We start from the raw sequence: 12,124 nt of genomic DNA, 5'->3' as shown, positions 1-12,124 counted from the left end.
TTTCTTCTCCTTAGAACCCTGTACCACTGCCTCCAGTCCCCGTGGCCTGCCTGCATTCTAACCTCTCTTTGCTCAGCTCCAAGGTATCCCGAGGCTTTGCTTTCCACCTCTCTGAGCCTAGGGGGTGGGAATTGCTTTCAGTCGTGGAGATCAGTGGTGGAGCTCACCTGTTTAAATCATAGTCATGTACTGCCTCTTACCCAATGTCTGAAAAGAGTTCCTTCATATAATGTATCCATTCCTCTAGTTGTTTATGGCAAAAAGGTAAGGTCTGGTCTTTGTTCCTAAATGTAACTGAAATCAGAATTCCAGAGATATCTGTTTAAAAACATAATATTTAAAAATATTTAAATGTGTCATACTCTTTTACTTATAGTACTGCAATTATCCCTCAAGTTAAATTTCAAACAAATTCCTTCGAAAGCATACAAGGCCATGTAGGCTTTGATCTCTGTTTAAAACTCCAGCCTCACCTCTACCAATTCTTGCTAAATTAATGCCCTGACCTGACCAAACTTTTAGAATTTTTACTTGATAAAAAAACAACTTTGCCATAGTTTGTACTATGATAAAGTATGACAAAACAAATGAAAACCTTGACCTTTTATCCACCGATTGCATTTGTTTGCTTCTGGAACCTCTGTTTCAATCATTTAGTAGATAATTTCTAATAATTTCATCTGACCATACACCCTCCTCTTATTGCCCATTCAAACCCCACTATTTCTGTGCTCTAACAAAACTTCCCAGAAGTTTGTGTACATCTCATGAAAATAATTTGCTTCCAAAGGAATATCTTACTAGATTTATTTTTCCTAAATTCACTCATATTTTTTCAGAGGTATTAATAAGTGCAACAAATTGGTAATGAAGGCCATTTATTTTTATTTCTGCTGTCTTTGAAAAGTATAGACAAATTACAATTTGTATATGAAAGTAGGATTGCTGGGTCTAGTGAAGAGCCATCACAGGCAGAATAATGACCCCCAGGGATGTCCATGCCCCAACCCCTTGAACTTGTGACATATTTGTTGACTATATGAATGGTAAAGAGAATTTGCAGGTGTAATTAAGGAGATTCTCTTGGATCAGGCAGGTGGACTCAATTTCATGCATGGGTCCTTAAAAGTAGAAGAGGAAGGCAGAGTGATTCAGAGAGACAAGAGTGGAGAAGAGGCAATAGAGATCTAAAGTAGGAGAGAAACTCCACCCACCATTTGCTGGCTTGGAAGATGGAGGAAGAGGGCTATGACCCAAGGGTGGCCTCTAGAAGCTGAGAATCACCCTCCACCAAGGAAATGGGGATATCAGTACTACACCAGCAAGACAGGGAATTCTCCCAACAGCCTGAATAAGCAAAACAAGCCTCCAGGAAGGAATCTTGTACGGCTGACGCTTTTATCTTAGTTCAGGGAGACCCTGAATTATTTGATGTTGTGGCTGTAACAAATTACCACAAAGTCAGTGATTAAAACAGCACAAATTTATTATCTTACACTTCTGTAGGTCAGAAGGCTGGCACCAGTCTCACCAGATTGAAAGCTAAGTGTTGACAGGCTGTGCTCCTTTGTGAGCTCTAGAGAAGAATCAATTTCTTGCTGTCATTTGAGGGCCATTCCCAGTTTCTCCAGAGGCCACAGCTGTCCTCCGCTTGGGCCTCACTTCCTCCATTTCAGAGTCAGGCCTTGTAGCATGTCCTGTCTCTAGGAACCACTCTTTTTCCTCGTGCTCTACTCTTACAGACTCATGTGCTAGGTTGGCCCTTCAATATAATTAATTGCCTATCTCAAGGTACTTAACAGTAATCAAATCTGCAAAGTCTCCTTCTCCATGTAAGCTAATAGAGTTGCAGACCCCAGTGATTAGGATATGGATATATTGGGGGGACATATTATTTTAGTTACCATAGACCTCTGTTGGACTTCAGACCTAGATAATAAATTTGCATGATTTTAAACCAGTAAGTGTGTGGTAATCTATTATAATAGCAGTAGAAAACTAATACAAGAACCAATAATGTATTTCAAAGATTAAACTAACATCTATATAGTGCTTTATAGTTCTAAGTGCAAGGGTTACACAGACATGACCTACTTTAATTCTTGCAGAGAGTAAACATGTTTATTACCCCCATTTACAGAGACAGTGCTAATATGGCATTTCAATGATACACAGATCGGGCATGTAGGTTTGGGAATTAGCCTGAGTACCATACCTGTCAGTGGGTTCATCAGCAAGAAATGTAACCTCTTTAAATGCTAGTCTTATTATATATAATAAATCTACCTCATATGTTTACCTAAGTTTAACTGAGAAATTCATAATAAAAGCACTTAGCATGGTACCTTATACAGAATAAGGAATTAATAAAAGGTAAATATTATTTTTATTTATAGTGATGAGGTTAATAATTATTTAAATAAGATTAATCAACCTTCTCTAATGAAATGTCAAATTTTCTGAACTTTCTATTATGTTACCTTTCTTTAATCACATATCAGCAAGTATGTATAGAGCCCATACTAAACATGGAATAAGGTGTAACCTTTTATACCACAGAACTTACAGTGTAACAAGAAAGTTACACATTTTAAAAGTTGCTAATCATAAAATAAGTAATAGGAAGCATGTACATGACACATACCATGAATGCAGGATTTTTTTCCTTTTGGAAATATGTAACATGGAGCTACTAGACAGCATAGTGAGTAAATCAGGAAAATCTTCTCTGGGGAAGTAATGCTTAAGCAGAGACCTGAAGGATGAGAAGTAGTTATTAGGGTGAATTGAAGGATAGGGTGTCCAGGGCCCGGGAACCAACTGCATAAAGATAAAGGAGGCGAAAGCGATGCTATCTCACTCAGCTGACAATTCCCATCGCAAACTCAAAGCTAGCGGCTGTCTCTGAATGCTGTTTTCAAAACAGAGAGACTATTCAAGAATGGTTTTACATACATATAAAAATATATGTATAGCCTAGCCGGCGTGGCTCAGCAGTTGAGCTTCGACCTAGGATCCAGGAGACTGTGGTTCGATTCCCGGTCAGGGCACATGCCCAGGTTGCAAGCTCGATCCCCAGTCAGGGGCGTGCAGGAGGCAGCCGATCAATGACTCTCATCATTGATGTTTCTATCTCTCTCTCCCTCTCCCTTCCTCTCTCTGAAATCAATAAATATATATTTTTAAAAAATATGTATATATATTTATAATATATATTTATACTTATATATATTTGTATATATTTATTATTATTATTATATATATTATATATATTAAGAAAGGAGAGAAGTGAATCAAGTTTAAAATGTCCTTGGGAATTCAGGTGGAGAGAAAGTGACCCAGCATGAGATCAGCCCCCGTTCCACGCGCAGATCTCCAGGGCAGGTGTGTGTGATGCGACAGTGACATGAACCTGAACTGGTAATTGCTACCAAGGCCTCTCGAGTATCTTCCTTATTTTCACTTCTGGTTCCACTTGAATATCACGTTAAGACAGAAGCGCTAATTCTCAAATATAGTAACCTCTCACCATGGAAACACTATTTCCCTAAGTCGACCTTCCTGGCAAGCCTAAGCCTGCGCACTGTAATAAGAGAAGGTGCTTGTTGATTCCTAGGAGGCGTTTGTTCTAAGGCTTCACTTCCATGAACCCACTAACCCTCCCAACACCCATACAAGGCCGGTTATTCTATCCCCACACATCACAGATGAGTGACCTCCCTGTTCAACTCCTGGTACTGTGTAAGGTCCCATAGCTATAAATGGCAGAGCTGAGATTCGAAGGCAGATCTACTAGGTTCTAGAACCCGCGTCCCTAACCAATCAGTATCATATAGTCCATAGAAGAGATCCTTGCAGGATACCAACTATGCTGGTGGGTGACAAGCTGACAGAAAATATTAACAATCATGAAGGTGAACACACCATTCAAGTATATTTTGAAAAGTCATTTGCAGAGTACCATCCAGTAACAGATGGCTATGAGATACTAACACAATACACTCCTGCAGAGAGACCTTGAAAACTAGATGACCCTTTCTGGGCAAGGGTTTTGGGAAAGGACTCTGCAGCCTGGCCAGTGTGGCTCAGCAGTTGAGCATCGACTTATGACCCGGGAGATCGTGGTTCAATTCCCAGTCAGGGCATGTGCCGTGGTTGCGGGCTCCATCCCCAGCAGGAGGCAGCTGATCAATGGTTCTCTCTCATCACTGATGTTTCTATCTCTCTTTCTCTCTCTCCCTTCCTTTCTCTGAAATCAATACAAATATATTTTTTTTAAAAAAAGAAATGACTCTGCAGGTCAGTATGCAATGATGGGGAGGTCACCTGAGTATGTGCCATCAGAGGTCAGGAACTGAGACACAAGGGCTTCTAGAAAAGGTTTGAGAATTACTTAGGAGGCAAAATTGGCAGGACACGGTGCCTGATGGTTGTATGCACTGAGACAAAATGTGCTGTCAAAGTTAATAATAATGATTCTGGCTTAAGCAAGTGGGTGGTGATCAAAGCACTCGCCGAGTCTTAGACACCGGAGGAGCTATGGGAACGGCGGGAAGGGAAGGCTGTTTTTGGCCTGTTGACTCTGAGATGCCGGTGAGTCATCCAAACGGAGATGTCCAGTTAAACATATGTGTGTAAGTGTCGAGATATAGACATGGGCTAAGTAGATAACTAGGGATGTATCAGTACATAAATAGTAATGAAATGCAAATGAATGAACAAGATCCCCCCAAATAGTGTCCTCAGTGAGAAAAAAAGAGGTCATAGGACAAAAACAATATTTGAGAAATGTGAAAAAGTAAAGGGTTTGGAAAAAGTGAAAGGAAATGGTCAGAGAGATGAGAGGGAAACTAGCGAAGGAGGATGCCCTAGAAGTGAAGGGACGCAAGATGTATTTTGTGGAAATTTTTTTCTGACTCTTATCAGTATTTTGTAGAAATTTGATGCTGTTGCTAATAATTTTTATGTGCAATATAAAGTATGGTTCATATGCCCTATCAAACTATGAAAAACCAAATCTAAATACCCTTTTAGAGGCCACTATAGAAATCTTTCTGGCCAGGTTTTTATAAATCTTAGGAGAGAGATTTTTATAAAGCGTAGCTACATCCTATTTTTTCATCTCCCCCTTAGCAGGCAGTGATAACAGTGACATTACTGAAAGCATGGGGTATCTCTTTAGTTCGTCACTTTTTGAGAAAGTCTACCTATGCCTGGGAGAGACTCCACACAAAAGAAAACTATTGTTTAGGCTACAGGCAGCACTTATCCTTTGTTCTTCAAATCGTATTGAAAGTTTTGTTAGTCTTTATGATTTTACAAAGGATCTATGAAATCTGTAGTCTGTTCTCACCACTGTCATCACCTATCACTTCACGATGTCAGATAAGATGACAATTCTCTTTACATCTTTTCCCTTCTTCACGACTGGGAGAGAGAAGTGACAACGTCTTTGAATGTAAGCGTTTAGTTTTGATTCTCTGTGCTCTGTCTTTACAGGACTTTATTAACTCATTTATAAATGTGCTTATTTATTTATAAATAAATATTTACCAAGGGTGTGATGTTCCAGGCATTGCGCTAGAGCCCTGGATACAGGGACGAACAAAACAGACACGGTCACTGCGCTCAGAGAGAGTGGCAAAACCTGTGACCAGAGAGGGCTTCCTGTCACAGTGCACTTATGTGTCATCGACATTTATTTATGTCGATACCCTAAATGATAAAAATATTACACGGTGTTTGTGTTTTTTTTCTAGATTTATAGGAGCACCCTAAGGTAGCACATATTTAAACATTGTGAAGGCTTGGCCTTGGCCCTGGTCCTCGGGCCTCTAGCTCCCTGTATCCCTGAGGGGATCATCCCCCCTTCCTTTGGGGAGATTAGTTAGGTTACTTTGCATGAACTGAAATGCTTTTTGCATTTTAAGGTACTATGCCCAGAACCTTGCCCCTCGTGGGGAGAGTGATGGGAAAAAAGAGCAACTCAGCCAAGTATAAAAGAGGATTGCTTTCCTTGGCTCCAAAACTAAGGTGAAGCATTACTATTAGGGAACACAGAGGACAACGAACACCAGAGGCAGCCAAGCCCATTGCAGACGAGAAAGCTTCAGGGTTTGAATTCTCAGCCACTCCAACTTTCACATCTGAAATTTAAGCCTGGTGAGATAAGACCAAGAAAAGAGCAAGAATGAATTCAGGATGGAAGCAAAGCTATTTCTGTAAAAACAAGAGAATACTTAGAACACATGCTTAGGGAGAGCTGATCCATGGTACGGTGAATGTGAGTGAGAAAAATGAAGTTAACCATGAAGTTATGCTTTTCCCCCTAAGTTTCTTTATATTAGTGTTATACGGCTGATAGTTAGTGTTGGGAATACCATTAATTCACTGGTTCTCTAGCTCCTGAGTTACGAAATGCAAAACATTTACTGCTAATTCGGGGAGTTGTAAATAGGGTCATTGTTCCATGGTGGAGTTGAGAAGGGTCCCTAAAAATCATTAGGTAGAATATGTAGTGAATTCCAGGAATAAACATATCCAATAGATATAAATGGTGCTCTCTGGAGTTGACTGATCCAGTGGTCCTGATATTGGTGATATTTTTGTCATACAACTTAATATAGTTGCTCTCAATTTTTCAGAACCTGCCATTAGAGAGGGAGAGAGTGAGCTAGACATACTTATCTATTGTGTTCCTTCCTATCCTTCAATACTTTAAGAGCACTTGTTCATATGTCTACAATGTTGAAACAGCAAAAACAGTAACACATAAACTCACACACAATATTTAATGATTTATTTAAGAATTAGATAATAGTTGATTAATCAAACAGGTATAATGTATGCTTTTTATCAAAAGGATGCATTTTGCAAGACACAATTTCTTAAATGACGTCAGTACACAAAACCAGGAGTATTCGAGTAACATTTTAGTATGGAAAATAACTTAGGCCCTAATAAATTTGTTTTTACAAAGTTTCACAAGAGTACACCTTTTAACTTGTGATTGGCTTTCTTTTGTATTTGTTCAACTAGGTTATTTAATTCTGATACAGTATATCAATTCTTCCATACCTTAATTTCCATTTAATATTTCCCTTACTTTATAATTCAAGTTATACTTTAAAAATTCTAGGATGTGATTAGGGATTCTGTACCCCCTATATTTTTTACAGACACATTTAAGCTTAGATTATCTTCATTATAACGGTGAAAATAAGAGAAATAGAATAAAACAATAGAAAATCAATGTCTTATTTATATATTGGAGTCAGATAAGGACCCCGGTTGAACTTAGCAAATGATTATAAAATCAGATTTTAAGAATATGGACTGTGGAGACAACTTCTGCTTTTGTGAGTTTACTTCTTATTCTCAAAATAGTTTATCAGCGAACCACCACCCGAGAAGTATAACTCTCTTCTATGTACAACTTGTGATTAGCCAGGAAAAAAAAGGAGACATGACTCAGTCATTTACAGTAAATCCTAAACTCCAGGTTGCAAATAACAAAGCCATAGTTATCTGGAAGGCAGACAGAGTTGCAAGTGATTTAGGCCCAGGTAACAGAGCCCACAGGAAAAAATAAGAAATGTTTTTCATTGACATGGATTTTAGATTTGAAGCACCATAACTATATTTTCTTCTGTTTTATTCATATAAAATTAAATCTTACTGGTTTTATAATTTATATATTATTATAATAGTTTCAGTAACAGAATAAGATGAAAACAAAAATAAGGTTGATTTTGAAAACAGACCACTTAATGGAATCATTGTTTCATTTTCCAGTTCTCTTTGGTATGCTTTGAAATGTGATTTTTAAAGACTTGTGCAAGGAGGGAGAAGGGCCCCGCCTCTTGAAATTCACATAGGCCCATTCTTCCTTTGCCGTGATAATCACAACCTTTCCTGCCCAATGATACAATGCTTTCAAATAAATAAAAATTCCATTTTTTCAGAAGCTGTCTTTCTTTTATCAAATCTAACTCACTGGGGGATATTCTTTCACCTGTGATTATGTCTTTATATTTTTAACCTGCTGCTATTTTTAGTCAAATAGAATGTTTTCCCTGAAATATTAAAAGTAAAGATAATTTAATATGTTTATACGACCACTTACCTTTTAAAGGCCATAAAGATTTTCTTGACGTTTATTGTGTGGGTCAAATATAGTATATAAGTTGTACCTCTCCTGGAAAAATTTATAATTTTGGAAACTGAGACATGGTAATGGTTCATTATATCTCTATACTCTTATCAAGCCATCTGGCTTGAAGCCTTGAGAATGACTATGAGATTTCCCCAAAAGGAAAGTAACATTTAGTTAGGTTAAGTGTCAAGTTGCTAGCATACAGTGTGTAAAAGTCAATAAGAACCAAGTGATATTAGTGAACTTCATCTACACTGCTAGGAGGTTGTTGAACTCAATTACAGAAATGTGCACAGCTCTATTTGATGGGTGACAAGGTTAGGAGACCACAATCAATTAAAAAAAACACATGTATATCCTGGTCTGGGGAAACAGTATTGTTACAGCATCCCTTGTTCGGCTTCTGCTTTTTTTCTCTGACTTTTCCTCTGAACATAAGAGAACAAAGGTTTCAATAATTCCCTAGTTTCATTGGAAATTGTTTTGTCCGCAATATCTAATAGGAAGACATGAGATTGTTGTTTTACTTGAATGAAGCCTCGGGCGGCTACAATTAAACATGCTGTGCTTTTTTTCTTGTAGCAAAACCATTTGAAAATGGACAGTATTTGGACATTTATGGAATTACCAGGGACCAGGCTGGAGAATATGAATGCAGTGCAGAAAACGATGTGTCATTCCCAGACGTGAAGAAAGTAAAAGTTGTCGTAAACTGTAAGTCCCATCACCTTTTATCAAAATAACCTCAGAGAAAAAAAGTAAACCACCTGAAAAATGCCATCTGAAATGTATGTTGTTGTTTTTACAAGGTAATCTATTGATAAAGACCACTTATTGATGTGAAAATGTGTATATGTTAAAATATTGGTCAAATTGTTTCACGGAACATCAATTATCCCAAATAATCCCATCATAATTCAGTTTAATGTGCAGATGGAAATGTTTCCAATATCATCTTAGTCCCTGGCATTCTAAACGGTGGTATCCTTACCTCTAGAGCACTGCAGACACATGGTGTTTTCTTCATTCTCACAGGTTTCACCTGTAGCGTATTTTGACTCAATATAAGTGTGAAACTCCTAATCAAACCAGATGGAAATGAAGTGTACTCAAAAAAAACAAAACAAAACAAATGCTGGGGGCGGCTATTACTGTGCTGTTCCTATTACTTAGGTTACTTAATTCTATTTAATTTGAAAAATATTGAGAAAAATAAATTTTCTCATAAACATCATTATTAGGAAGTTAGAATAGTAAGAAATATCTGCAGAACTATCAATGCTATTATGTTACACCCTTTCTTTAAATGCATCTCAAAACACAGATGTAAGATTTTTTCTTGATTAACATCCTAATTTGTATCTCATGATTTCAACAGCCATGACTGCAATAGTCTTTACTTTTCAAAAACACCCCCGTAGTATTTTTCTCAGGAATTTTCACATTATTTAACTTATTCAAATAAAGTACTTTGGGGGTACTAGTATTTTACCAAGTGTATACAAGCTATAGCTTTTGCATTTTTTTCATTCCACTTACACATCTTCCTATAGATGGCCTTGCCAATCATGCACACGTAGTATCACACTACAGGTCAGAAGTCGTCCCAAACATCTGCCAAAATTCTACAACAGAGCAGCTTTTTCATATTTATATGAATCTTTCAGTCTCATATTTCAGTTTCAGGGCAAAAAATAACTAAATACCCCTGGAAGTTGGGTGTCTGCCAAGGCAAATCACTGCCATCAACTAAGATTTGTCAGTGACTAATCCATGCGTTTGGGTTTGCACTATCTCTGTGAGACTGAGCAAATGTGCATAATACTGGATCAAGAGGCAGTTTGTGGGCAGAATTTCTCATATCATGTTCTACAGACAAACTTTAGATTCACCCAAGCAGCTCACTAAAAATGGAAAATCCATGTGTCCCAAATCAACTCTAGTGAATCAAAATCCTTGGAGTACACGGCCTGGAAATATGCATTTATAATAAGTAGCTATTGAGCCTCAGAACTCCTGTTGCCGAGGGCTATTGCTCATCCCTCTGGAACTCTGTGAAATTAGAGGTATAAAGCAAGTGAAAATCATGATCACTGGCCGTATTGCTCTGAGTGTGAGTCTACCGATTTTGTTGTCGAAGTGGCGGGAAGGAAGCTGAGGAGTAGAACAACTAAGGAAGTAATATTCTTGGCAGTGAGCACACAGAAGTGAAAAGGTAGCATCAAACTGTCAGACTGGCAAGGCATCAGGCCCAGAGAGCAGCCCATCGAAAGCCCCAGACGCAAGAAGGCTGTCTCCGGGGGAGAAAATTGCAAATCCAGCTGCTGTAAGGATTCTCCTGGGCCCACATTCCACGTAGAATCCAGATTTCCCTTTGTACTCACACGTTCTTATCATTTTCATCCCTCTGACTTTAGTTCATTGTCACTTATCATTTAAACTGATCCCGTGTTTTGTTTTTTTATGAACAAGGGGAGACCTTAGACTAAGGAGGCAGGAATTTGGAGAGAAACTAAATTGAAAGATTTAGATGACTGACCAACCAATGAGTCATCACCCACAGGATCTAGGTGGAGAAGAGACTCCTTATAGAAAACAGGACAGGAGCTAGAGAAACAAGATACAGAGAACTGTGGAGGATCTGCCCCAGCTTCATGCATGCTGGCAGGAGACAGAGACTGAGGCCAGTTTAGCACTCACAGCTACAGCAGATGCCAGAGGATTGTCATCTTCTTGCATCAGTCACCCACCCACCAGTTACTACAGGCCGATACGATGGGGCTAGGTGGCACCTATATGCCCGGTGGGGCTATCATAGCTGAGGCTCCCGAGCTTAGGAAACTCAATTTTTTTTTTTTTTTTTTTTTATAATGACAGCAAGCAAACCTGCCCTTTACCACAGAGGGAGAAATTATCTTTATTATACTGGACTGTAAACTAAACCTGTCCTTTGCTCTATAGGGAAAACCACCTTTTCTGTCTTCCAAGGCTGTTCGCTACACACCTTTCTTGAAAAGATAGCAGGGGACAAACACTGTCAGTGCCTCTGCCCACAAGATGTGCAGAAACACAAGAGGCCCTTGGGGAATTGTTTTCCAAAGCAGGATGGGAGCAGGAAAGTTCAAAGCAGAGCCTAAAAGACATTTCATCAGCCCCAAAGTGTGCTTCAAGGCTTGTGTAGGGTGTCAGACATCTAAGGACAGGTGGGAAAGAAGACTTTGTTACCCAGTTTTAACTTAAGAAGGGAAAAGTTTTTTAAAAAGTTAAGGAGGTTGCTTTTTATATCAGAACACAGAAAAAACTTTTTTTTAAGGACTCATTTCAGTTAAAGTACAGTCCTAAGTGCAAGTTGTGGTACACACATAATATTAACATAGCTCACACTAAAAAATGGACCCAACAGAATTTTTCATGATTTCAACCAATTTTGTCTTCTGCTCCTTCCCAAATTATACCTAAGATAGCTTACATTTTCCTAAACGTGCTATGAAGAATTGTATTTAATACTGACTGAACAATTGCATTCACATCTCTTGAATCAGTATTTTATGTGAGAGATGAGTTCTGTTCAGACTTCTCATCAAGATCTAAATTTTGCCTCTGTTTGAAATAGTTTTGTCACATATATACCAATGAAGTCTAAGTCATGTATGTGTGTGAGTGTATGTGTGTACTTGTTCCTAGTTCTGGGAGGTGGGAAAAGTGTTAATTTTGTGAATTTATAAGTCAAAAATTGAACACTACCTGTGGATTTTACTGAGTTGATTTCCCAAAGGAAATTAGCCGGACCCTACCGAGCAAACTTTATTTCGTCAAAGCTCAAAACTGAGCAGAGTGGTCTATGTCACCAGCATAGAGCTGCACGTCCCCTGGCGACTCAAAGGTTCCCTGAAGATAGAGTTGTGCCAGGTTCAAGGCCGCGCTCCTTTTCATTGTTATTCATCAGTATCGATCGGGCTTATGGAACTG

At 38.5% G+C, this 12,124-nt stretch overlaps 1 protein-coding gene across 1 annotated transcript in view; it reads left to right on the top strand.

Annotated features, from left to right (window-relative positions):
• The window catches only part of NEGR1 (neuronal growth regulator 1), a 724,429-nt gene that overhangs the window by 461,703 nt on the left and 250,602 nt on the right, over positions 1-12,124 (top strand). Inside the window, exon 4 of the mRNA XM_081145808.1 lies at positions 8,738-8,869. Coding sequence (XP_081001934.1) covers positions 8,738-8,869 — 132 coding nt within the window. The remainder of the gene's footprint in view (positions 1-8,737; positions 8,870-12,124) is intronic.

The sequence above is a fragment of the Miniopterus schreibersii genome (genome assembly GCF_964146895.1).
Source record: "Miniopterus schreibersii genome assembly, chromosome: 8".
Taxonomy (NCBI): Eukaryota; Metazoa; Chordata; class Mammalia; order Chiroptera; family Miniopteridae; genus Miniopterus; species Miniopterus schreibersii.
This window is presented reverse-complemented; position numbering and strand designations above follow the sequence as displayed.